Genomic DNA, 25709 nt, shown 5'->3' on the forward strand with positions numbered 1-25709 from the left:
CTCTGAGTGAAGGAATCACACAGAGTGAACTCCAGGGCTGTCTCTCCCTGAGTCCTGAACAGGTGAGAGGAGAGACAGTGTACTTCTCCCCTATCGATGGCTGGTCGGAACAGGCCTGAGGGATTCCTGGACACCTGGGTTCTTTCTGGGTAAAAGGAAAGTGATTACGAGCACCTTGTGAGTCCCCAGCGGGCTTGCTCCCTGGGGAAATTCCCGTTCTCTGGAGCACGTGCTATCAGCTTTCTTCCTCCACGCAGTCGAGGAATCTCCAGGAAAACCGTAGCAACAGCAAAGAAGAACCCTTGGCAACACACCTCTGATTCTGGTCCCTTGTTGGTGTTGGAGCAGTTACTCGGTCCAGCCACGAGGGGGCGCCAGCCTCCAAGTGTCCAGAGCATCCCCTCTCGTACATGAATTTTCATATTGTCCCAAAGCACTGAGGATCACGGAGTCCTGAGTGTCAGAAGGGCCCTGGGATGGGGGTGCGGGTGCGGTGGGGGCTGGGTGGGAGGGGACAGTGTAGCTAGTCCACCTCCCCCTACAAGCGGTTGTCCCGCTGGGCCTGGGAGTGGACAGCTCGTGAGACAGCCACTCCCTTTCTGGCGGGGTGTCTGTGCGAGTCCCCAGCCCTGCCCAGTCCAAGGAGGACAGTCAGGACCGTGCTGTGCTCCTTCTGGTCAACTCATGGTTAACAGTCTACCTTCTCTGCCCCCCAGACCTGCATTTGCCTGTAAGACCCCACTGGGTGGGCTGTGACCTCTCTGGACTTGGGCTTTTTACCTTTCAGCCTCATGCCAGGTGGCCAGCGATTTAGCAGACTGGACACTTGATCAGCACACGTTATAAACAACGAACGCCGACTGCTTCCCATGCTGTCCCATTTCTTTAACTGTATTCCCCGTTTCCCTTCAGCCTCTCATAAGTAACCGACCACATTCCTCTGTTCAACTGTTCGTCGTGACCTGATCCAGCACGGAGGGAAGCGGTAGTGCCCACCGACCGCTCCACGCGTTCTCGCCTGCTGTCATCGTCAGACTTCTCCCCCCAAATAAAGAAGGTGTCAGAGAAATGTCTGGTCGAAACGAGTTTATTACAAATCAAAGAAATAGGCTTCTATGTGCACTCACACACGTGGCACTAATGCCCCTAAAACGTCGGGTGTGAAAGGCTATTACAGAAACTGGAATGACCCTTTTAGGATGCTGTGTGGGCATCGGTAACTGCTGAAGTGATGGAGAGAGTTCAGGGAACAGGCAGGGCAGGCGTGGACCCCCTATGTAAGTCGCTTGATGCTTGAAGCCAGCATGCCCATCACAGCTTCTTGCTAGGTCGTCATGCGCTAACAGCAGGGATGATGGCCGCAGTCTGACTACTAACCACTGGAGCAACCGTGAAATGGTCAGCGAATGACGCGAGGCTGGCAGGGAGAGATGCCGGTCGTCCGCTCCCTGGAGACCCCGGGGCGGGACGGCGGGAGGGCGGGCTCAGCCGGGGAACTTGGCGAGCCGGCGCCGAGCCCGGGTCAGCCGCTCCAGCCGTTCCCTCAGGAACTTCCTCCTGTCGCTGGTGTCGCTGCGCTCCTTCAGCAGCCAGTCGTACTCGTCCTTGCTCTGCAGCAGCTGCAGCATGCCCTTCTGCAGCTGCCCGCCGAACGTCTTGAGCATGAAGAACTGGATGATCAAGGGGATGTGCCCGGAGATGCGGGTGCTGACCTCCTGGCAGGAAGGGAGGGGCAGTTCACAGGAGGGTGAGGGGCTGCGGCCGCCCGGAGACCCTGACGTCACCGCGGAGCCCCGGCAGGGACGAGCCCTGGCGGGCGCAAGCTCCCCACCTGGGTTTCAAAGGCACCCTCGCCCTCTGTGCTCCAGGCGGCACCGCGTCGGGGGCCAACCCCGAGCCTGGGCTCCCACCAGCCTCTCCTGACCACTAAGTGCTTACTTCTGATGCAAGAGGGTAAAATGTGCTCTAGAAAGGTAAATGGGCAGACTGAGTACAAAAACTACATTTTAAAATTATTTACAACTCTGCCCCAAAGATTTTATAACCTTTTAGGCTAAAATTATTTAGCAGAAAAGGAGCTGGGCTATCAAAAGCCACGGAGGGAGCTCTCTGAGTTCTAGGCACGTTGAAAGTTCGTTTCAACCTTCCTTTCTCCCTCTCTGTAACTGAGCAGGTCCCTATGGGGTCCTGGGACAATAGCCCCTCCTCACCCTACCCATGTCCTCTGCTTGCCCTTTGTCTATAAAAAAAAAAAAAGTATCCAAAGAATAAATTTAATCAGAGAAATGAAAAAAGGCAGCAACAAAGGAAAATAGTCAAGCAAAAGAAAATAATAATAGTTTAGCCATTAAACAAAGTCAAGGACCTTTACTTCTTCCTCAAGGGCTACAGACAATGTTCTGTGCCATGTCCTCTGAGCTGCTTTACAGATACTAAAACCCCCGCCAGGTAAAAGAAGTTAATTATATGCTGCCCGCAATCACGTAGACCCCAGATCGGTTGGAACCAGAGGGATGATGATGTTGACTCCTGGTGATCTCACCACCAGCCAATCAGAGGAATGTCCACGAGCTCATCACACATCTCACAACCCTCCCTTTAGCACATAACCCTTCCTCTTTTCCCTATAGAATCTCCAAACAAAACCTGGAAAATGGGGAATTGGTTCTTTGGGCCATGAGTCCACCTTCTCCCCAGGATTGCTGGCTTCCTGAATAAAGCTGTCTTTCATTTTACCCAATACTCGTCTCTCAGTACTGGATTCTTGAGCAATGAGAAGCAGAACCTGAGTTGGGTAACATCACCACACCCCACCTGTTAGTGCAAAGTTTCTCTTTCCTAAGATAAGTTGATCTCTCAACAAGCTGATATATACTGGTTCTGCGACATCTCTGTGCTTCAGTTTCCTTCTCTATAGTATGAAGCACCTGGCCTCATGGGAGGGCTGAAAAGATTACATGAGCTAAAAATAAAAGTTTAGAAAGATGCCAGGCGTGGAGCAAGCACTCAGGGTATGTGAGTGGAGGGAATCAGTGAGATGGAGCTGGAACACACGCTCTGTGCCCCAGGATGAGAGCAGGTGAGGGATGGGACCGCCAGTGTCACCAATGCAGGGCGGGAGAGGAGGGACAGGCAGATGGAGGTATTCCAGGGGGATGCTGGGGCCAAGAAACCGACGTCTGATGTTGGAGAATGGACACCAGCTGAAAGGAAGGGCTGGTCTGTCTGACCGACAAAACCACACACCCAAACAGCTTTTGAGAGTCTGGTATGAACACGGCTGCAAAAGTCATTTTCCCGTTGTCCTGGAGATCATCCAAATCATCCCTAGTTTTGGTGAAGTAGGAGATGGGTAATGTTCAGCCTGTGACCCACGTGTAACAGAAGCAGGGATGGTCAGGCAGAGCCACGTAGGGGGAGGGGAGCAGCATGGGTCAGACAGGGAAGGAGAGGGAAAGCCTTTCCTGCCGGGGAGCTACCTGTTGAGCACAGTAGCCCAGTGAGCAGGGCTGGTGCAGAGTTCTTCCTGACCAAGTGGGTGTGGGGAGCTGAGGTGGTGGGCCACACAGAGAATCACACAGAAGGGCCACGTTGGCATGAGATCATCTCTTGGTAGCTGAGAGGAAATTTCTGAGTAGTGAAAATCAGCTCCCCTGGACCTCTCCCCTGGGCCCTTTCCCCGGGGATACTGTGCAAATCATTGCCCCAGGGGAATCCAACACACTTCATGATGGGTGTGCCAGGGAGGGTAACGGCTCCAAAGATGTCCCTGTCCTAATCGCGGACTCTGCAAACGCGTTCCTTTACATGGCAAAGGCGAGCTGAAGTTGTTGATGGAACTAAGATTGCTAAGCAGCTGATGTTAAGAGAGGGAGTCATCCCAGAGAGTCTGGCGGGCCCAGTGCAAAAGAGGGAAGCAGGCAGGAGGGTCAGGGGGAGACGTGAGTCTGGCAGAAGGGTGGAGGGATGCAACACGGCTGGCGGCCTTAGAAGATGGAGGAAGAGGACACGAGCCAAGGAATGTGGGCAGCCTCTAGAAGCTGGGCGAGGCAGAGAAAGAGATTCTCCCCTAGAACTTCGAGAAGGCACACAGCCCGCTGACACATTGACTTTAGCCAGTGAGGGTCATACTTAATAGGAAAAGTGGGGTTCTCATTAAAGTCAGAGACAAGGCAAGGCTGTCTGTTGGCTCACTATCGTTTCGAGTTGCATCGAAGGGACCAGATGAGGCGAGAAAAGTTTGAAGTATAAAACTGGAAAGGGAGAGGGTGAAGCCACCACTATTTGCAGAGGGATGAGTGTCCACTAGGGAAACTCAGGAGAATCATCTGTAAAACTACCACAAACAATAAGAGAATCAGTACGGTTAACAGGTATAAGACAATATACAGAAATCGTATCTACTAACAACAAACAGAAGATATAATGGAAGAAAAGGCTCGTTTCCGGGAGGGACAAAGTCGAGAAAAGATGTAGGAATAAAACTCCAGAAGTGCGCACGATCTACACAAAGAGAACTTTAAAACACTTCTAAGGCCCCCAGAAAGGAGATCTTAAGAAGGAAAAGACCCCTGATGTTCCTGAATAGGAAATTTAAAGTCACAAAGATGTCAGCTCTTCCAACGCAGACAGAAATTTTCCTGAGGAAGAAGGAATTCGGCCTGTGCCCAGCACTCTTCAGCTCCGACCCAGGGGTCTCCCGTCTGGCTTTCCTGATGGCTTGTCCTACACATCTTGGACTTGACCAGCCAGGCTCCACAATCATATAAGCCAATTCCTTTGCTTATATTTATCAATATAAAACAAGCCTTATCCTTTCCCCAGGTGTAACAGTCAGTTTCATGTGTCACCTTGGCCGGGCTGTAGACCCACTTATTCAATTGAATTCTCATCTAGGTATTACTGTGGAGGTATTTTGTAGATGTGGTTGATGGCTCCGATCAGTTGACCTGAAGTAAAGGAGATCATCCCCTAGAATGTGGGTGGGCCTCGCCCAATCAGTTGAAGGCCTTAACGTGTGCATGTGTTTGTGTGTGTGTGTGCACGTGCGTGCACGCGCATTACTCACTCTAAAAGGCTCTGCCAGGCAGGTGAGCAGATGAAGGGGGTTGAGCTTAGCTGCAGGAGAAGCCGAGGGGCACACAGGTGCCCCCACCTTGCCCTTCACTGGCTTCACTCACACATCCTAGGGTCTGCAGGACACGGAGTTCCACCCTCAGTTTGAGCCTTGTTGCTCAGAGTGTACCCCTGTCCAGCAGCGTGGCATCCTCTGGGAGCCCGTCAGGAATGCAGAATTGTGCCCCACCTCAGACCCGCCACGCCCCACCTCTGCATTTCCACAGGATCCTGTACATGCACGAGCATGGTCAGTGTGAGAAGCTCCGCCCAAAGTGATGGAGACATCTGGTAAACCAGGAGACTGCCATTTGCTTTCCTGTCCAGACTTTCACATATCCCAAGGGCTCTGAGTTGGGCATCCTTCCCCAGGATGAATCTGATGGCCCTTCAAGTTATTTGAAATGGAGGGTAGCAACCAAAGTGCATGTCTCTGCGAGCAGTTTGTCTGTGGCCAGAGGCCGCCGCCTTCCAAAGCTGCGGGGAGGGGTTCACTCGCACTCCTCACACTGAATATTCACAAGAACCCCGAGAGGAGGTACCACTTTATAGAGAAGAAAGCTAAGGCTCAGAGAGGTTAAGTAACTTGACCAGGGCCACAGAGCCAGCCAAAACCAGATTCAAGTGGCTGTAAGTAACAACCCTTCTCATCTCTCTGATCGAGTTGCTTCTACAGAGGCTTACCCAGGGCTGAAAGATGGAGCTGGCAGTCACCTTACAGTGACAAGACAGAAAAGAGGCACTCACAGAAAGGAAACAGATGAGAAGTGCCGTTCTGAGGTGCTCGCAGACTCACCTGGTGGTAGGCGATCAGATGCTGAAAGATCTCTGCTATGGAGGGGTCTGAGAGGCTCTGTGGTTGGAAATGAGAGTTTGGCTTTTTGCTCTTTTCTTCTGCTGCCTCCTTCTCTCTGACCTTCTGTAACGCACGCCGATAAACCTGGTCCTGGCAGTAGACGATCTGCTCCATTTGAAAGTGTAGTCGGATCGATTTCTCAGCTTCCTTTTCTTGTTCTAATCTAATGTCTTCAATTTTGGACTATGGCAAAGGAGAAACACAAAATTTCCTTCTAGAAACAAATCACTGGGTCACAGGAAGAGAGGTCCTCTGCAAAGACCTCCACCAGCAAGTGCCAACTGGAAAAAAGCATGTGGCTTTGGAGCAGCGTCTTGTCCCTATGTCGGCTTATCTGGGCATGGGGAGGCGGGGTTCCCATTCCCAGCCAAGGGTCAGAATTTCCCAGGAAGCCTAAGCCACACATGTGAGCAGACCCTGCATCCCCAGAGCCTGGGAACCCGCATGGGCTCTGTTCTTGGGCCTGATCTCCAGCTTTTTCCTTTTCTCTTTTACACGTTTTTCCATCTGAGGAGGAGGAGTATTTTTCCACCAGAGAGCTCACAGGGATAAGATGGAGGCTAGATTTCAATCAGTCAAATTCCGTATGTTTCACGTTCCTGGAGTTTAGAGAAACTGGCTGCCAGAAAGCCAGGGAGGAGACCCTTCACACAGAAAGTATCTGGACCCCCAGACTTCACTGAGTGCCACTGAGTGTGACGCACGATGCCAGGTGCAGTCCTAAACCTTTTCCTCTATGTTTCATTACAACCTCCTGCAGAAGGCATTCTTAGTCCCATTCCGTGGATGAGAAGCCGGCGGCCCAGGCATGTTAAGTAGCCCCAAGATCTCTGGCTTGAGAAAGGCAGAGCCAGTCTTCCCATCTGTACTGGGTCTCCATCCCCTCCATATTCATACATGGAAAGCCTAATCCTCAATAGGATGGCATTTGGAGGTGGGGTCTTTAGGAGGTCATCAGGTCATGAGGGTAGAGCCCTCACGAATGAATTGGTGCCCCTCTGAGAAAAGACATCAGGGAGCTGTCTCCCCCCGCCACCCATGGGAGGATACAGTGAGAAGTCAGCCAGCACCTCGAGCTGGGATTTCCAGCCTCCTGGACGGTGAGAAGTAAATGTCTGCCGTGGTATTAGTTATGTAGCCCAAGCAGGACGAGGGGGAGCCCTTGTTCTGAGATTGGACAAGTCTTTTCCATTCGGCTTCCTCAATGAGTTTTGGGATTCAGGGCCATTTTCTTCAGATGTGACAGTGTTCCCCACTCACTACAGCTCTCTTTTGTTCCTGTGACTAAATATTTCCTTTCCGAATTCTCACTCTCTCGCTCCCTCTTACTGCCTTTAACCAGACATCACTGGTCAAATCGCTAGATTCACTATTGATCTTGATTATTTGCTCCTCCAAATACATAATAAAGGTTCAACAGTCTTAATGTAAGAAATCTATTTTCTAGTGTCAGGCTTACATTTTTTTTTTTTTTTTTAGTAACATCTGGTGGGTTTTACCTTGGCAGTTCTGTGGAGGTTGAAAAATTCATTAAAGTTTTTTTCTGAAACATCTGTGAAGGCAGCCCGGATTATATCTGGTGAAAGAAAAACAAAGAAGTCCAGTATTGCTAGAAAGATCCACGATCTTCACAGATTGTAAAAACTAAGAGGATAAAACAGCAGGAAACAGTTCCCTCCCTCCCCCCCTCTCTTCTCACTGAAGGAGGAACGTGTGCTTTTTTGCTCAAAAACTCCCTGGAGGAACTTGAAAAGCTAAATGTTCCCTGGCATATTTACTTGACGTTTAAATTGTCATCCCAAATATAAATAGTTGCAAAGAATGCAATTTCTGGTAAGTTATAAATATATTAATATTTATAGTAAAACACATCACTCTTTTAAATACATCAATGGAATCGAAATAGCTCTAATTCATTTGAAAGAAAGAGGTGAACAAACTCTTATTTCAATCAGAAAATTTACATTGTTTCTTTTTATTTTATTTTTTTGTTTTTTTTTTAATTTTTATTTATTTATTTATTTATTTATTTATGGCTGTGTTGGGTCTTCGTTTCTGTGCGAGGGCTTTCTCTAGTTGTGTTAAGCGGGGGCCACTCTTCATCGCGGTGCGCGGGCCTCTCACTATCGCGGCCTCTCTTGTTGCGGAGCACAGGCTCCAGACACGCAGGCTCAGTAACTGTGGCTCACAGGCCTAGCCGCTCCGTGGCATGTGGGATCTTCCCAGACCAGGGCTCGAACCCATGTCCCCTGCATTGGCAGGCAGATTCTCAACCACTGCGCCACCAGGGAAGCTTCTTTTTATTTTTGAGACCCATATTTCCACTTGACTTCCTCACAAAATGTTATCTTAGTATGACGTACAGCATCTTTATGCTTGGAAATCTTTTGACTCCAAATTGCATGTTTCAGAAGTAGGTATATACATATATATTATATACCTATATATATATATATTTATTACATATATATATAAATGTTATCTGTAACTTGAAGCCTTGAAGTACTAACAATTTTCTTCAGGACCGAATGAATTATGCACAATTGATCAACAAAATACAATTACAGATTTCAGCTTATGGCTATTAAGCTTAAAGGTAAAATTTAATTAGAAATACATGTCTTAGAAACTCTTATAAGGCTGTCCCCCCCCACCACTACTAGGTCGTGGATCCACGAAAGACTATCACTTAGTGCTAAAAGGAGACAGCTGAAGCCTGAGTGAGAAGGGGGTCAGCCAAGGTGGCGATGAAGAGAAGAGATTCAGGGATCTCTCGGAAACCGAGGAGCAAAGCATTTCACGGAGAAGGGAGTGGTCCGTACCGTTTCATGCTGCATTTCTCCTCGACGGTGCGGACATAGTTTCCCATTTGCACGTGACAACAGTGACACCACCCTAGGTTCATACAGCACTTTAGAGGCTCAAGACACTCGCATAATGTAGAGCTGTTTAGTCATCAACCTTACTTCTCAGAGATTTCAAATAAACAGAGTATTTTGAGACTGCGAAGTATTCATAGCAATGGGGTAGAGGAAGGTGAGGTGTGATAGGAAATATGCATTCAGCTCTTGTCCCTGGTTCCTGACACGGAGTTCCTAAATCCCTTAGAATTTCCTGGTTGACACAGGAGCATCTCTTGTTCTAATGAGGTGGCCCTAGTTAGCTTTAGGATGGGGACTGGTCACCAGGAAGACCAAGCCTTTGTTTAGAAGCCTTTCAGCCCAATCTTCCCCCTTCTCCCCAACCTCTGGGGGCTGGGGGAGGGGCTGGAGATGGAGTTAAAATTTGATTATGTCTCCATAGGATAATGGATTATACCTCCATAAAAACCCTTAATGACAGGGTTCGGAGAGTTTCCAGGCTGGGGAACACGTCCACATGCCGAGAGGGTGGTGCCCCACGCCGCCCCGCCTCGGGACAGAAGCCCCTGCACTTCGGACCTGCCCAGACCGCACCCTATGCATCTCTTTCATTTGCAACCTTTGTACTATCCTTTATAATAAACTGGTAAAGGTAAGCAAATCCTTTATAACAAACCAGTACAGGTAAGTAGCGCGTGTTCCTGAGACCGTGAGCTGTTCTAGCAGAGGATGGAGCCCAAGGAAGGGGTCGTGGGAGCTCTGATGTACAGCTGGTCACTCAGAAGTACAGGAGGCTCGGACATGGAGCTGCCATCTGAAGTGGGTGGTCTTGTGGGCTGACCCCTAAGTTGTGGGGTCTGTGCTAACTCCGAGCAGTTAGTGTCAGAACGGGAATGAACTGTGAGACACCCAGGTGGTGCCTGGAGAAGAAGACTGGTTGGCTTGTTGTGTTGGAAAACACCCCAGCAGGAAGTACTAGCTTCGACCCTGTCTGAGAAATAAAATACCTAAAAGCAAAAGCAAGGACTCACCAGTGACTGTGTGCAGCATGTCCACAGCCGGCTCTTCCAGAACTCCGACCTGCTTTTTTATGATGGCCTCAAACGTCTTATAATTCACAAACCCTGGCAACTCTCTGCCACGATACCGATTTTCACACTGTTGGATTTCTTTACATATGGCGTTGTAACCTACAGAAGGAAAGAACAGCTCTGAATTATTTTACAAAAATGGCCTTGCAGGTTTTGTTGAACACAATACCATTCTAAACTTTCTGAAAGTACAGAGGGGCAGGAAAAAAAATCAAATCTGATTTTCAAGTCGAAAAAGATTCAAGGACTGCAGTAAAGAAACAGATCTCGAGATAATTGTCCTTAGTCATCTCAAGATGGCAAGAACAGAGCCAGGGTAGGACGTCAAAAAACAGTAAATGCAGGAACTTAGAGTAAGACAGATTCTTGAAAAGGTACCTGAGTAGGGAATTTTGTAAATCAAATTCGATTTTTTTAAAAAAAATTGTATCACAGAATACTATGATTGCAGACCCTTTAAAAAATAGAAATGACCATAACACCAGCTAGAATCAGTGACACAGCACATATTCCTGGGCTGTAGCAGGAGTAGAAAGTGTTTATAAATCAAAGGGATAATATAGTTAGATTATTAATGTGATATGCTATCACTGTTTACTACATAAAGCACTTAATTTTTTCTTTATATTCTTGGAATTCTTTTTACTCTCAACAAACTGGAGTGTGGAGGAACACCTCCATTGCGGGGTAAAAATGCAGAAGGGCTATGGTTCCTTTTTTTTTTTGAAGAACTAACCAGGGATGGTAGCCTGGTTGCCCTCTTTTGGTCAGGAGATATTTTCTCAGAGGCATTTAAAAAAATCGAGATCTAATTCACTTACCATAAAATTCACCCTATTAAAGTGTACAATTTTTAGTATATTCACAAAGTGGTGCAGACATCACCACTACCTAATTCTCGAACGTTTCCATCACACCACGGAACAGCAGTCATTCCCCATTTCCCTCTCTCCTCAGCCCCTGGAAACCACTGATCAACTTTCTATCCCTATGGATTTGCCTATTCTGAACATTTCATATACATGGAATCAGACATCTGTGGCCTTCTGTGTCTCATTTCTTTCACTTAGCATAATGCCACCAAGGTTCATCCATGTCGTAGCATGGGTCAGGATTTCATGCCTTTCTATGGGTGAATAATATTCCATTGGGCACTGCACCGTGTCTCCCCCAAATTCACTTGTTGAAGTCCTATCCCCTAGTGCCTCAGTTAAGTGACCGCATTTGGAGACAGTGCCTTTAAAGAGGTAGTTAAGTTGACCTGAGATCATGAGGGGAGACTCCAATATGACTGGTGTCCTAATAGGGAGAGAAGATCAAGACACAGACACACACAGAAGGACGACCATGTGAAGATACTGGGAGAAGGCTGCCATCGACACACCAAGAAAAGAGGCCTCAGAAAAAACCAAACTTGCTGACATCTTGACCTTGGACTTCCAGCCTCCAGCATTGTGCGAAAATAAATTTCTGTTGTTTAAGACACTCAGTCTGTGGTACTTTACTGTGACAGCCTTAGCAAATTAATACATATGAATATACCACAACTGGTTTATCCATTCATCAGCTGACGGACATTTACATTGTTTCCACTTTTTGGCTGTTATGGATAATGTTGATAAGAACATTCATATACAAGTTTTCGTGTGAACACCTATTTTCATTCTCCTGGGTATACACCTATGAATGAAACTGCCAGGTCATCCGGTAACGATCTGTTTAACGTTTTGAGGAACTGCTAGAATGTTTCCCAAAGCATCTCACCATTACATTTGCTCCAGCAGTGCATGAGGGTTCTAATTTCTCCACATTTCTTTCAACACTTCCTGTTAACTGTCTTTTTGATGGTAGCCATCCTAGTAAGTGTGAGATGGGCTCTCCCCGTGGATTTAATTTGCATTTCTCTGACGGCTAATGATGCTGAGCATCTTGTCATGTGCTTATTAGCCACACGTAAATCTTCTTTTTTGGAGAAATGTCTATTCCAATCCTTTGTCCATCTTTAAATTGGATTATTTCTCTTCTTTTTGTTGTTGAGTTGTAAGAGTTCTTTATGTATTGTGGATACTAGCCCCTTATCATATACATCAGGGGTCCCCAACCCCTGGTCTGCGGCCTGTTAGGAACCGGGCCACACAGCAGGAGGTGAGCGGCAGGCGAGTGAGTGAAGCTTCATCTGCCACTCCCCACCGCTCGCATCACCACCTGAACTACCCGCCCCCTCCTACCCCCCAGCCCCCCGTCCGTGGAAAAATACTGTCTTCCACGAAACCGGTCCCTGGTGCCAAAAAGGCTGGGGACTGCTGATATATATGACTTGCAAATATTTTCTCCCATTCTGTGGGGCATCTTTCCACTTTCTTGATAGTGTTCTCTGATGCACAGAAGTTTTAAATTTTGATGAAGTCCAATTTTTCTTTTTTCCTTACGTTGCTTGTGCTTTAGGTGTCCTAGCTAAAGAAATCACTGCCTAATCCAAGGTCACACAGTTTTAAACCTATGTTTTCTTCTAAGAGTTTTACAGTTTCAGTTCATACACTTTGGTTTTTGATCCACTTTGAGTTTATTTTTGGATAGGGGGTGAGTTAGGGGTCCAAATTAATTCTCTTACATTTGGGTGTCCAGTGATACGTAACTGATAATTTGTTGGGAGGAGTTGAGCATTTTAAAAAATGAGCTGTTTTTCTCGCAGGCTGACTGCCCTAAGCACTTATGCCATAAAAACATGGCTGGGCAATGCCGTGAGGGGGTTTCTGGAAGCCAAGGACTGTTGTCTTCCTTGAGAGGGACAGAGTGGGGCCCTCCCTCCACATGAGCACACAGCAGGCGTACAACCCTCTGTGCGTGGACTTAGTTCCTGTAGGCAGCACAGAGACTGTGGACACATGACAAGTTACGGCCCCAGGAATGAGCTTCCTGGACATTTCTCCAACAAGGCTCAGTGTTATTTGCCCAGTCCCACCCTGCATGCCCTCTGCCAAGGAACAAAGGTGTAGCCTTTGAATTCTGCAAAAACTCGCATGATTTCTCTTCCCATGTTCATTACTCGAAGCCAAGGAGCACTGTCAATTTGAACAGCCCTGGTCAGTTGAAATAAATTATGGAACCAGCCCCACTCCACCTACTCCCCTGCCACCAAATTGTTGGAATAAAAGCAAAGTTACTTGAAATTTCCCGCAGCTGCTGTAGCTTTATCATTTGTCAATATACGATTTACTTTAAGCTTCTTAAAGGAGTAAAAAAATAAATTTCAGATCACATTTTCTACTTTTTTCGGACTCCTGAGGATTTCACGATGCAAGGCTGGTACCTAGCAAGCCGTTGTATTTTCTTTTCATCGCTGCAACTATAAGATCCATTACGAGACACAGCAGGCTTCAAGGCCTTGGTGAGTTAACCAAGATCAAACTGGGTTACTTCAGGGGCAGCACCATTGGTAACAAAAAGAGCGTGACACACATGACATGTCGACCTGCTCACTGATGAGGGAGTGCTGATTATTCTAAGAGTCATGACTGATATGGGCCAATGAATCTGCATTTTCTCTCTACGTGTCCTCTGAAATCAGTACTAGATGCTTGCTGGCCAGAGTTCAGGGATATGAAACAGCACGTGTGGCTTTCACGCCACTAACTCCTTACTCTGGGCGTCCTTCATCAACTGCATCACCCAGCCCCCCGGCCCTGGACTCAACTTGACTTGCAGGGTTTACCACGGTGCCTTGGACTCACCTTTTTGGAAATTCTTTTCAACCACAATACTCCATTTGTAGAACTCGGTTCGCATTTTGTTAAACAGCCGAGAGTCATACTCTCCCACGAATTCCTCCCCTTCTATTTTATTAGTGATCTCTTTATTAAAGGCATCAATTTTCTGCCAAGAAGAAAAACACAAGTATCAGCGGAGATATTCCAAATACAAGCAAAGTAGTTTGGCGGTCGCATGCATGCAGAGGGTGGGCGAGCCCTTCTCTGCTGCCTTACGGGCCCGGGTGGGAGGACAGGAGAGAAGAGGCTTTGGCAGCAGACATCCCCAAACTCCCCTCACTGCCCAGGGGTCTCGGGTGAGGGCGCTTGAGGAAGAGGCGATGCTGTGAATGGGATGGTCTGCCACTCCCTGCCCACCATCCCCCAACCCCAGCCCCTTTCTGGTGCTAAGTGGCCAGAATGAGTCCGGATCAGCTTTAGGGGAGTGAAGAGAGATGCGCACAAGGCCCACGCACGATCCCTTTGAGGACGGTGAAGTGTGACTCTCCAACTTGGCGCCCCTGGCAATACTCACATCTATCAGAAAGAACATCTTTCCACTTTCGTCTTCCGGGATATCTAAGCCATACTTCTGTAGCTCCTCTGTTATTCTCTGGTGACTCTCCTTTATTTGATTTTCTAACAGGGGCAGAGATTTCTGAGGAAAATCGAAAACAGTGGAAAGACGTAAATATGAAGAGGGAACGAGTCAAGGTTGGCGATGATGGGAAAGGAAGAGTTAGTCCAATGCTCGTAAGATGCTGATTTTTAATTAGGCCAAGTGGACAGTTTCTTAGCATCCCACTCAACGTGTGGTCCTCTGGCAGGCAGCATCCACACCGCCTGGGAGAATCCAGGGCCACATCCAGACCCCCTGAATCTGAGCCGGCACCTTCACAAGATGCACAGGAGATCCACGTGTGCTGACGTTTGTTAGCCGACATGGTTAAGCTTTGTGTTTGCAGGATTCTATTCAGAGATTGGGCAGCTTTGCAAGTACTTACACAGATGTGCGTGATGAGTTCAGTGGTCAGCCTTTCGGCCAGGCACGGGACCGTGGCCTTTCCTTCCTCCAGAAGATCCCTGCAAGAGAAGACAACGTACATGTCCATCTGGGTCTAGCCAGAAAATGCAAGTCGGCTCTCTGCTGCTGGGGAAAGCCAAGGCAAATCCAGTTACATCCCACTGGATGGAATGTCCTGCATCTGGTACCCAACAAATGTTCAGCATTGGATCGCATAGAATTGACTGAATTTCAGTAACGTTGGGTATTTCAAAAATGGTATAGAATGATCCCTGCCAGCTGATATATTGTGTCTCATGACATCTGACTATAGAAATGGTCTTTATAAAAATATACAGTCACCTCTAGATACATTTTCATAACATGCACATACCCTTCTATATACGTAATGCATATCAGTATCGAGCTTCATGAAAATATACTGACACAGGTGTATGGATGAACCCTGAACTGGGGGACCCACCCTTCCCCAAGAGGAGAACTTAAACCATGGGCTGGTTGGAGGAAGGAAGCCAAGCCCTTCTCTCACTCTTTCCAAATATGTGTTTGCAGGGTGAGTTATTACATGATTTTCTATATATTAAGGGACTTTTTAGGACGAAGGGCAGCCAGGAAGCATGAGTTCACACACCTCTTTGCAAGAGTACACTCATACCTAAGTTTCAGTTTCCACACCTGTCAATTTTTTTAATTGTGGTAAAATATACACAACATAGAATTCACCATTTCAGTCATTTGTAAGCGCACATTCAGTGGTATTAAGTACAATTACGTTGCTTTGCGTCCATCACCACCATCCACCTCCAGAACTATCCCATCTTCCCCAAATGAAACTCTGTCCGCATTAAACATCTCCCCCTCCCCCTCCCCCAGGCCCTGTCTCTATGAATTTGACTCTTCTAGGGGCCTCGTATAAGTGGAATCATACAGTGTTTGTCTTTTTGTGACTGGCTTATTTCACTGAGCATAATGTCCTCAAGGTTCATCCATGTCACAACATGTGCTAGAATTTCCTTCCTTTCTAAAGCTGAATGCTATTCCACTGTATGGACGGACCACATTTTGTTTATCCCATTCATCTATCAATGGACACTCAGGTTGCTTCCATGTTTTAGCTATTGTGAATAATGCTGCTCTGAACACAGGTGTACAAGTATCTCTTCTGAATTATATGTCTCTGCAGGCTTCTGGGAGCATCAAATGTGATAATGTTTACGAAGGACATGGGTCTCCACCTACATACACACGTGTGCACACAAGGGATGTCAGTGACTGTGTCACTTTTTTTCTCCACGTCTTATAAGCTCCTTTTTATTGGCATCTCATTGCACAGCACTCTAATGGTTGCCAACACTGTGATCTCTTATTCTGGTTCATTTATATAAATCCCATGATTTTCAACATTTAGATTCCAAATTTTCACAATTAAAAACAAATCTGTAAAAACAAATATTGTATAATATTGCTTACATGTGGAATCTAGAAAAATGGTACAGATGAACTTATTTGCAAAGCAGAAATAGAGACACAGATGTAGAGAACAAACTTATGGATACCAAGGGGGAAGGGGGCATTGGGATGAACTGGGAGATTGGGATTGACACATATACACTACTATGTATAAAATAGATAACTAATGAGGACCTACTGTATAGCACAGGGAACTCTACTCAGTACTCTGTAATGACCTATATGGGAAAAGAATCTAAAAAAGAGTGGATATATGTATATGTATAACTGATTCACTTTGCTGTACACCTTTAACTAACACAACATTGTAAAGCAACTATACTCTAATAAAAATTTAAATAAAAAACAAACCTGTGCTGAACATCCTTTAGCCAACATTAGTGGATACATCTCTGTTTACTTTCCTGGGTGGAATTCCTAGAAATGAAACTCAACCTCGGGGACGCACCTATGCAGACCGGTTCGCATGTGACCTCAGCACACATTCTCAGCAGCACAGGTGAAGGTCCACGCCCCTCCTTTCCCACCAACTCTACATCTTCTCATTATTTCAAATCTAACCAATTTATCAGTCTTTTCCTTTTTAAAAAATTTCATTTTTGGCATTAGGGTTAGAAAGACTTTTATCCTGGGATTATAAATTCTCTGTCTATATTTTCTTCTGGGATGCTTATGGTGCCTTTCTTGTACTTAATTTTAAACTTCAACTGATATTTATTATATTTTGGTATCCCATGTTAAGTAAGGTCACAATTTAATTTTTTCCCAAATATTAAACAATTATCTCAATGCCACTGATTGATGATCAAACTGACATAGCCCAGGGATTTGAAATGCCACATTTATCATAGACCAAATATATGTATCTGAGTCTTATTTCTGGGTTTTCTACTTTGTTTCTATCCTGTTTCACTTATGTTTATATTCCGGTTCCAGAACCATACTATTTCAGTTATTGCAAAAATCTCTGCCTTATTTTAATGTTTTAAATTTATTCTTTGCAGTACTTTGTGAATTCCTCCTTTTTTCTTCCAGGCAAATTCCACGGTCATTGTCAAGGAACAAACACACACGGATACTCTCAAAATCTGATCTCAGACAGCATCCATTTTCCCCCGTGAGGACGGAGGTCCTTAATTTTGGTTCACACTCGGAAAACACCACCCGCCTACCTGAAATGGGCGTGGTTCTCAAAGAAGTCCTGCTCCTTCTGCAGGGCCTTGGACAGGCTCAGCTGGTGCTGGATGTCCTGCTGGCCCCGGCACTTGACGATCATGTAGCCCTTCTTCAGGTGGAAGACGAGGTTTCTCACCACGTCCACTATCTTGTCTTCGGTGCCTTTGTCCACCAGATCGGGCTTCGTCAAGATTCCTACGACCCAGAGACTTTGCTTAGAGAATGCTCACAGCTTCGCAGAGTGAAAAGTAAGGACAGCTCTCTGCCCCTGGGAAGGCAGGTCCCCTGGCCCCTGGTTTCCTCCCACCCTGCTTGAGGGCAGACAATAGGGCTTGCAGAGCGAAGGTGTGAGGCTCAGCCCCTGTGTTCTCCCCAAGCTCACATCACCCAGATCTCGGCTCTCACACCAAAGAGACAGTAGCGTGTAATGGCCCTTATGTGTTCTTTCTGTCCGGTGGAGGAGTTCACTCTCAAACTTTCCTGTGCATCTGAACCACCTTAAGGTAGGTCTTAAAATGCAGAATCTCAGGTCCCACCACAGAGATTCGGATTCAGGAGGTTCGGTGGGATCGAGGGACTGGCATTTCTAAAAATTTTCCGATTATTTCTGGGGCAGGTGGGGTCTGGCTCACACTTGGAGGAACACTGGGCCAGCCAGGACCAGTTACATCATTTGCGGGGCCCATTACAAAATGGCAACGCAGAGCCCCTCGTTCAAACGTTGAGTATTGCAAGATGGCAGCATCAGAGGATCACTCCAGGTGTGGACCCTTCCAGGTACGGGGCCCCGTGGGACTGTCCAGCGAAGCCAGCCCAGGACTAACCCTGAGGTTTACCGTGTCCACTGGTAGCTGCTGCCCTGGCCCAGAGACTCCCATCCCAGGCAGGACAGGCAGCAGGACAAGCAAAGAATGAGCGCCTGCAGCTAAGGATGGTGAGGCAGAAGGTGGAAGGGACTGGGTCCTGACGGCGTCACTGAACAGCGGTCCCGAGGGAAGCAGCCTGTGCCCAGAGTTCTGGTTAGGCGTGAAAATAAATCGCCATTTGTTTCAGCCACTGTACTCAGGTTCTCTGCTGTTTACAGCCAAATGCATTTCTTAAAACATAAAATTTAGGGCTTCCCTGGTGGGGCAGTGGTTGAGAATCTGCCTGCCAACACAGGGGACACGGGTTCGGACCCTGGTCTGGGAAGATCCCACATGCCGCGGGGCAACTGGGCCCGTGAGCCACAACTACTGAGCCTGCGCGTCTGGAGCCTGTGCTCCGCAACAAGAGAGGCCGCGATAGTGAGAGGCCCGCGCACCGCGATGAAGAGTGGCCCCCGCTTGCCGCAACTAGAGAAAGCCCTCGCACAGAAACGAAGACCCAACACAGCCATAAATTAATTAATTAATTAATTAATTTAAAAAAAAACATAAAATTTACCATTTTAACCATTTTTGGGTGCACAGTTCAGGGGCATAAATCACTTCCACATTGTTGGGCAACCTTGATCACTAACCATCTCCACAACCTTTTACTCTTCCCAAGCTGAGACTCTGTCACCACTGAACACCCACTCTTCTTTCTCCCTTTCCCCCCGTTTGACTTCCTGTCTCTATGAACTTGACCACTGTAGATCCCTCATATAAGTGGGATCACACAGTATTTGTCCTTTTGCCCTGGCTTACGTCATTAAGCATAATGTCTTCAAGATCCATCCACACTGTAGCAGGTGTCAGAATATCCTTCCTTTTTAAGGTTGAATACTATTCCATTGTATTGATACATCACATTTTGCGTATCCATTCATCTGTCTGGGACACATGGGTTGTTCTACCTCAAATGCATTGTCAACTGACATAACTGCTTTCTGATTTTGCCTCACCTCCTGAACCCACCATGCCTCTTATAAGCAGGTAGACAAGGATTACAAGCCAACACATGGCCAACAAGAGTCAAATGTGGCCCATTTCATCTGGCCTCAATGTGTTCTCAAAAGGGTCTCATCTTGCGTGTGTGCCAGGAAGCACCCACTGTATTCAAGGGATGCTTTTCCACTATCAAGCCACCTACTATTTCTAGATTCTTCCATCTTCTTACCTATGGTCCTGTCTCCTTGGGGGTCCACCTCCTGAGCCATGCGCAGGGCCTCCGTGGTGGCGATGTCCACATTAGCGGGGACCACCACCAAGTTGATGGTCTCCTGCTTAAGGATGTACTTCCTGATGAGAGACTTGATCTGTTAAGAAAATGAGAGGGTATGAGAGATGAGACAGGTCCTGACCTTGTACTTGCTTCAGACCCTCCAAATCCCAGAGGTATTTCTCCAAAGAAGCAACTATGGAGAAACGAGCCCACCACACAAGCCTGGTGGCACTTCCCAAGTCAGAGGAACTAAGTTCTCTGTGGCTGAAACATGGAAAGCTGTGAGGTCTTAACTCTTTAACTATCTCCTAAGACCTCAAATCTGACAGTCACAATGAAAAACAAGATGCCAAAAGAATTGCTTGACTATTCCCTAAATCTTGAATCCATAGGGTGAGATTCACTGATATAGGAATATCATTAGACTTGCTGCTAATGCTCTCTTATGCCTCCCACATAAAACCCCTTCCTAACACGTGCTCGTTTAGATATGGCACAAAATGTAACTACGACCAAAAGGAGTCCCCACATAAAACACAAATAAAATGCATTTCCAGCTTTGCCTGTTTGCCTTTTTCCACAGAAGCTTCCACCCAGCTTGGCGGAGTAGATTTCGACCATCACACTCTCCAAATTCCCTACCTCCTAATACCCACTCTTCAAGCTCAGTCCTGGACTCACTGATGCTCTAATGCAGCCCCACCCCCGCAAGGCCCGGGCCAGGATGGAACCTGACTTTTCACCTGATATTCAATGTCGGCTGGCTGATTGCCCACAGCGATCCTGGTGATACCGGGAAGATCTATCAGGGTCAGATCCGGGACATGAGGGGAGCTGACTTCCAGATTAATCAGCTCATGACTGATTCCCGTGCCTTCCCCAGCAATGGCAACCTGGGCTAGAGAAGAGGAAGGAAAAAAACAGAATAGAGCTTAGGATGGACTATCACATTACGGTGAATCCTCTGAAAGCAACTTCCACCCACTGTGATTCATGGATGAGGCATACAGTGAGTCCCCTACATACGAACGAGTTCCATTCTGAGAGTGCATTCATAAGTCCAAGCGTTAAGTTTCTCCTTTCAGACGTCTCACATCGATGATGTAATCTCTGTGGTCTGCATTTACAGAACCCTGCCATAAATTAGCCTAAACCAGGGTTATGCAAGCACACGCACCCCACTCTTGGAGAAAAAGGACCCCATTTCTGAATAGGGTTCAGTGATGCCCCAGTCAGCATACTGGAATGCCTTTTTACCAGGTTAATAGGTGAAGGGGTTCCCTGGTCCCATACCCGGATACCTCTTCCATCAGATCTGTGGGATGGGGAAGCCCTTGAATAAGGGACCAATACTCCATATTTGGAGACAACCTTCAAAATTCACATTATGCTCAGATACGTACTTACATACTAAACAATAAATTACTGAGGTCAGATTCTGTCCAAAGCACTGGTCTTAATGAGAGTAAAAGAAGAGAAAATACAAGAAAGCTGGGGGCCGGATGTAGGGAAGGGAGGGTTCCCGAGGGACCAGGACAGGCCCAGAAAGGGGAGAGTGGGAATGGTGTCAGGCAGACCCCACCCACTTCACCCGGTTGACCAGACAGCCAAATAGGCAATGACAAACAAACATGGGACACTTACCTTCACTGATTGCCTTTTCCACCTGCGAAGCATCTGAAATCTCAGTCTCTTTGTCCCGGAAACTGACTTTGCCTTTCCACTCGTCTTCATTCACAAGTTTTTTCAGTTTCAGCACCAGAGGACATCTTGTAACAATACCTAGGAGGTCATTATCCATCAGTTCTATACTCTGCTCTTAACAGTCCTATATGGTGGTCTTAGACCAGTGGTTCTCAAATTTTTAAATAATCATCTGGGGAGACTGTTAAAACTGTAGACTTTCTGGTCTCACCCTCTGACACTCTGACACATTCTACCTGGGGTGACTCACGAATGTGCACCTTGAATGTATGTCTCAGGTGGTGTCTGGCTTGAAAGCCACTTCTTTAGACCCCCTTCTTCACTCCAGTGTTTTCCATCAGCCCAGGTGGCAAACTGCAGTGGGGAGCCCCAAACTTCTGCAAATGTCCTCTGCCATCCCCCAGTGCACACACCCCACTCCTATCAGGAAGGGGGACTGCCCCCACCAGGCCACCTCACCACAGTCTCCTGACTGTAAACTTCTTCCAAATCCCACCCGCCTTCACATCTGACCTGTATTTCAAGACCCAGCTCAGGTCTGCCCTCTTCCCTGGAGCCCTCACTGATCCTTGGCCTGGGAGCTCAAAGAGCACCACTAAGCAGAGCACCAATCTTCACCTCCCAGATGGAGGGTCACCTCTTAGGAAGGGGCTCAGGAAGGACACCCACGTGCACAGTGTTCAGGGCTGAGGACCCACATGCATTTACTCAGACCTTCCGCAAGTGTGGGTTATGTACAATCCACACTAAACACGTGATGAGAGGATGTTATGAATTGGGTCTCCTCCCCCCGCCACCATGTCAAACTCATATGTTGAAGCCCTAATGCCCAATGTGACTATACTTGGAGATAGGGTATATCTTTAAAGAGGTAATTAACATTAAATGAGGTCATAAGAGTGGGGCCCTAAACAACACGTCTGGCATCCTTCTAAAAAGAGGAAGAGATCCTAGACGTGGGTGCACATAGAGAAAAGGCCACGTGAGGACACAAGGAGAAGAGGGTCATGTGTAAGCCGAGGACACAGGCCTCAGGAGAAACCAACCCTGCTGACACCTTGATCTCGGGCTTCCAGACTCTAGAACTGCGAGAAGTAAATTTCTATTGTTTAAGCTCCTAGTCTGAGGTCCTCTGTTACTGCAGCCTGAGCTGATTAACATAGAGGGCAAGTGCTCATGCAGCTGTCCAGGGCCTGTGGGAGCTGCCCTCCCGGGGGCCTTCCCAGCGACCTCCCCTTAAACCACTGGTCCCCGGGATGCCTTGTGGCTTGCAGGAGGCTGGCCCGGCAGAGCTTACCGCTGCCTCTGGGAAGGGCGACCCCCGACAGAGCCTCCAGCACGGAGCTCTTGCCCGAGCTCTGGTCCCCAATGACAGCGATGGCGGGCAGGGCCAGGTCCTGCTCCACGCCCAGGGCCCGCAGGGAGTCAATGAGGTCTATGCAGGGCCGCACCTTCTCCTCGTACTGGCTGTACAGGTTGTTCTCGGACCCCTGGAAGAGGTAGAGTGGGAGACCTCTATCATAGCCTGCGGGTCACATGCCATCAAAGATGGACAACTTCAATCGACCTAATATATACAGGTGATCAGAGTTCTCAAAAGAGAGTGGGGGCAAAACAGAAATAAATACTTGAAGAAATAATAGCTAAATTTTTCCCAAGCTTGGTGAAAACTATTAGCCTGAAGATCCAAAAAGCTCAATGAATCCTGAGCAAAGGAAACATAAAGTAAACTACATCAAGGCACATTATAGTCAAATTGCTCAAAACCAGTGATAATGACAAAATGTTTAAAGCAGCCGGAAAATAACATGTTATAAGTACAGAAGAACAAAGATGAGATTTACAGCAGATTTCTCACTAGAAGCTATACAGTAAGTGAGTAGACAGTGGAGCAACCTTTTTAAAGTACTGAGAAAAACCATCAACCTAGAATTCCCTACCCAGCAAAAATATCTTTTAAAATAATGAAAGTGAATAAGGACCTTTTCGGATGTACAAAAGTGAATGAATTCATCACCAGCAGACCTGTACTACAGGAAATGTTTAGGATGTCCTTCAAGCCAAAGGAAAATGATATTGAATGGACCTCTTAATCTATACCAAGGAATTTATACCAGAAATGGTGACCACTATGCTTTTTTATTACTTAATTATCTTTAAAAGACATTTGACTATTTGAACAAAAATAACAATGTATTGTGGGGTTTAAAATATTGATAAAATTAAAAATCATGATAAAAATAGCATGAAGGCTGGGAGGGAAGAAATGGACACATACTATCGTAAGGTTCTTATACATGAAGTAGTATATTAGCACTTGAAGGTAAACTTGATAAGTTAAGGACATATAATATATTCCCTAAAACAGTTTTATTTAATAAAACGGAATCATAAAAAAACTTGATTAATTCAAAAGAAGGCAGGAAAAGAGGAAAGAGGAGATGAAGAACAAGGCAAATAGAAGACAAATAGCAAAATGATCTTTCCAAGCCCAATTACATTAACAATCACAGAAAATCTAAATAGTCTAAATACTCCTAAAATAGTCAAATGACTTTGAAAAAGAAGAACAGAGTTGGAGGGCTAACATTCCCTGATTTCCATAATTACTATAAAGCTGTAGTAACCAAAACAATGTGATACTGATGCAAAAATGGAGAAAGAGAATGGAACAGAATACATAATCTAGAAATAAACCAATACATTTGTGGACAACTGTTTTTTGACCAAAGTACAAGGGCAATGCAGTGGAAAAAAGGTAGCCTTTTCAACAAATGATACTGGGATAACTAAACATCTACATGCAAAAAAATGACCTTGAATCTATGTTTTACACCATGTACAAAAATTAACTCACAATGGAACACAGACCCAAATGCAAACTCTAAAACTATAGAACTTCTAGAAGAAAACACAGGAGAAAATCTTCGTGACTATGGATTAGGCAAGGATTTCTTAGATATGGCCCCAAAAGTACAATCCATAAAAGAACCAACACATAAACTGGACTTCATCAAAATTTAAAACATCTAATCTTTAAAAAAGACCGTTAAGAGAATGAAAAGACAAGGCACAATGTGTGCAAAGCTTATATCTGACAAAGGACTTGTACCCAGAATATATATAAATAAAGAACGCTCAAACCTCAACAACAAGAAAACCAACAACCCCAGTGGAGAAGAAAATAAGAAAAAAACAATTTACCTTTTACCTTTTTCTAATTCCTATTTTTGTGTATGCTTTATAATATAATTAAATTTTACTGGAATAGTTGTTTTATAGCATCGTGAGAAGGTGTTCATATTTTGGACCACATGAGCCTTTGCGGTCGGGCTGTCCTGTGCATTGCAGGAGGTGTAGCAGCACCCCTGGCCTCTATTCACCAGTCACTTTGAGTTGTGACAACCAAAATGTCTTCAGACATTGCCAGGTGTTCCAAAGGGTAAAACTGCCCCCAGATGAGAACCACTGCCTTACAGAATGCCTGAGCGCAACACTTCATATGTGGGAAATGTTGACAAAATTCAGCAGAGAAGGGGGTACACATACTGACAGGGATGCCCTTGGCCAAACTTTAACGGGGCTCCTTTGAGCCCCCTTCTCCTCTAGGCCTCTCCTTCACCTACTGAGTCCAGACTTAGCAAGGAATCGGGCTAAGCCAGTTCATCCAGAAGCTCCTCAGCTTTGACAGCCAGTCAGTTCCTTCCTCACCTCCCTTGATCCTAACCTAATTCCTCTAGGTAATTCTTCCTCCTGTCCTCCACCCTGCCCGCGGGCTATAAATCCCCACTTGTCCTTGTATCCACATTGAGCGCAATCTCTCTCCCCTATTGCAATAGTCTTGAATAAAATCCTCCTTGCCATTTTTAAACAAGTGTCCTGAGCAATTTTTCCCTATAACAACACTTCAGAAAGGTTTGGAGCACGATTCCCCACAGAAGGACTCGTGGTGCCTGTGCACCCACCTGGCTGTACCTTTACACTCATCAGTGGCCTCAGTCTTAGCCCTCCTTATGGGTTCTTTTTGTTTTCATTTCTTTATACCACGCATTCATGAGAGTTTATAAAACATGAATACTAGTTAGTCAAAATGCATGTACCAACCACCTGGGTTAAGAAAACACATATCCCCTGTACTTAAGACACTCCATCTACCCCTCCCCAAGCACATTCCTCCGAAAACCACTTCACCCCCAGAAGGTCCTTCTGTTCTCAGGTTTGTGATAACAATGTCCTTACCTCTTCATTACAGTTTTACCACCCGTGCATCTTTCCCTAAACAATACATGGCTTATGGTTGCCTGTTGTGGATCTTTACATAAATGGGATCATATAGTATATTTCTTCTGTGACTTGATTCTAGGGTTCACCATTGTTTATTTATTTTTAATTTTGTTTTTTTTTTTGGCCACGCCATTCGGCTTGCAGGGTCTCAGTTCCACAACCAGGGTTGAACCCAGGCCACGGCAGTGAAAGTGCCAAGCCCTAACCACTGGACCACCAGGGGACTCCCGCACCATTGTTTTTTAGACTCAGCCA

The 25709-nt window shown here is 46.4% G+C and overlaps 1 protein-coding gene across 3 annotated transcripts in view; it reads right to left on the reverse strand.

Annotated features, from left to right (window-relative positions):
* Nucleotides 1–1071: 1071 nt before the first annotated feature.
* The window catches only part of MX1 (MX dynamin like GTPase 1), a 30226-nt gene continuing 5588 nt past the window's right edge, over nucleotides 1072–25709 (reverse strand). For 2 of the 3 annotated variants that reach the window (XM_082392921.1, XM_082392923.1), the window contains 12 exons: nucleotides 22468–22660; nucleotides 21111–21248; nucleotides 20210–20364; nucleotides 19422–19560; nucleotides 17336–17534; nucleotides 14674–14752; nucleotides 14205–14327; nucleotides 13655–13796; nucleotides 9864–10022; nucleotides 7471–7547; nucleotides 5912–6154; nucleotides 1072–1715 (listed from right to left, as the gene is read on the reverse strand). In XM_082392921.1, the coding sequence (XP_082249047.1) occupies nucleotides 1485–1715; nucleotides 5912–6154; nucleotides 7471–7547; nucleotides 9864–10022; nucleotides 13655–13796; nucleotides 14205–14327; nucleotides 14674–14752; nucleotides 17336–17534; nucleotides 19422–19560; nucleotides 20210–20364; nucleotides 21111–21248; nucleotides 22468–22660 (1878 nt within the window). In that variant the 3' untranslated portion in view covers nucleotides 1072–1484. The remainder of the gene's footprint in view (nucleotides 1716–5911; nucleotides 6155–7470; nucleotides 7548–9863; nucleotides 10023–13654; nucleotides 13797–14204; nucleotides 14328–14673; nucleotides 14753–17335; nucleotides 17535–19421; nucleotides 19561–20209; nucleotides 20365–21110; nucleotides 21249–22467; nucleotides 22661–25709) is intronic. The other variant, XM_082392922.1, reaches the window with a different exon arrangement.

The sequence above is a fragment of the Balaenoptera borealis genome, assembly GCF_965194805.1.
Source record: "Balaenoptera borealis genome assembly, chromosome: 5".
In the NCBI taxonomy this organism is placed as follows: domain Eukaryota; kingdom Metazoa; phylum Chordata; class Mammalia; order Artiodactyla; family Balaenopteridae; genus Balaenoptera; species Balaenoptera borealis.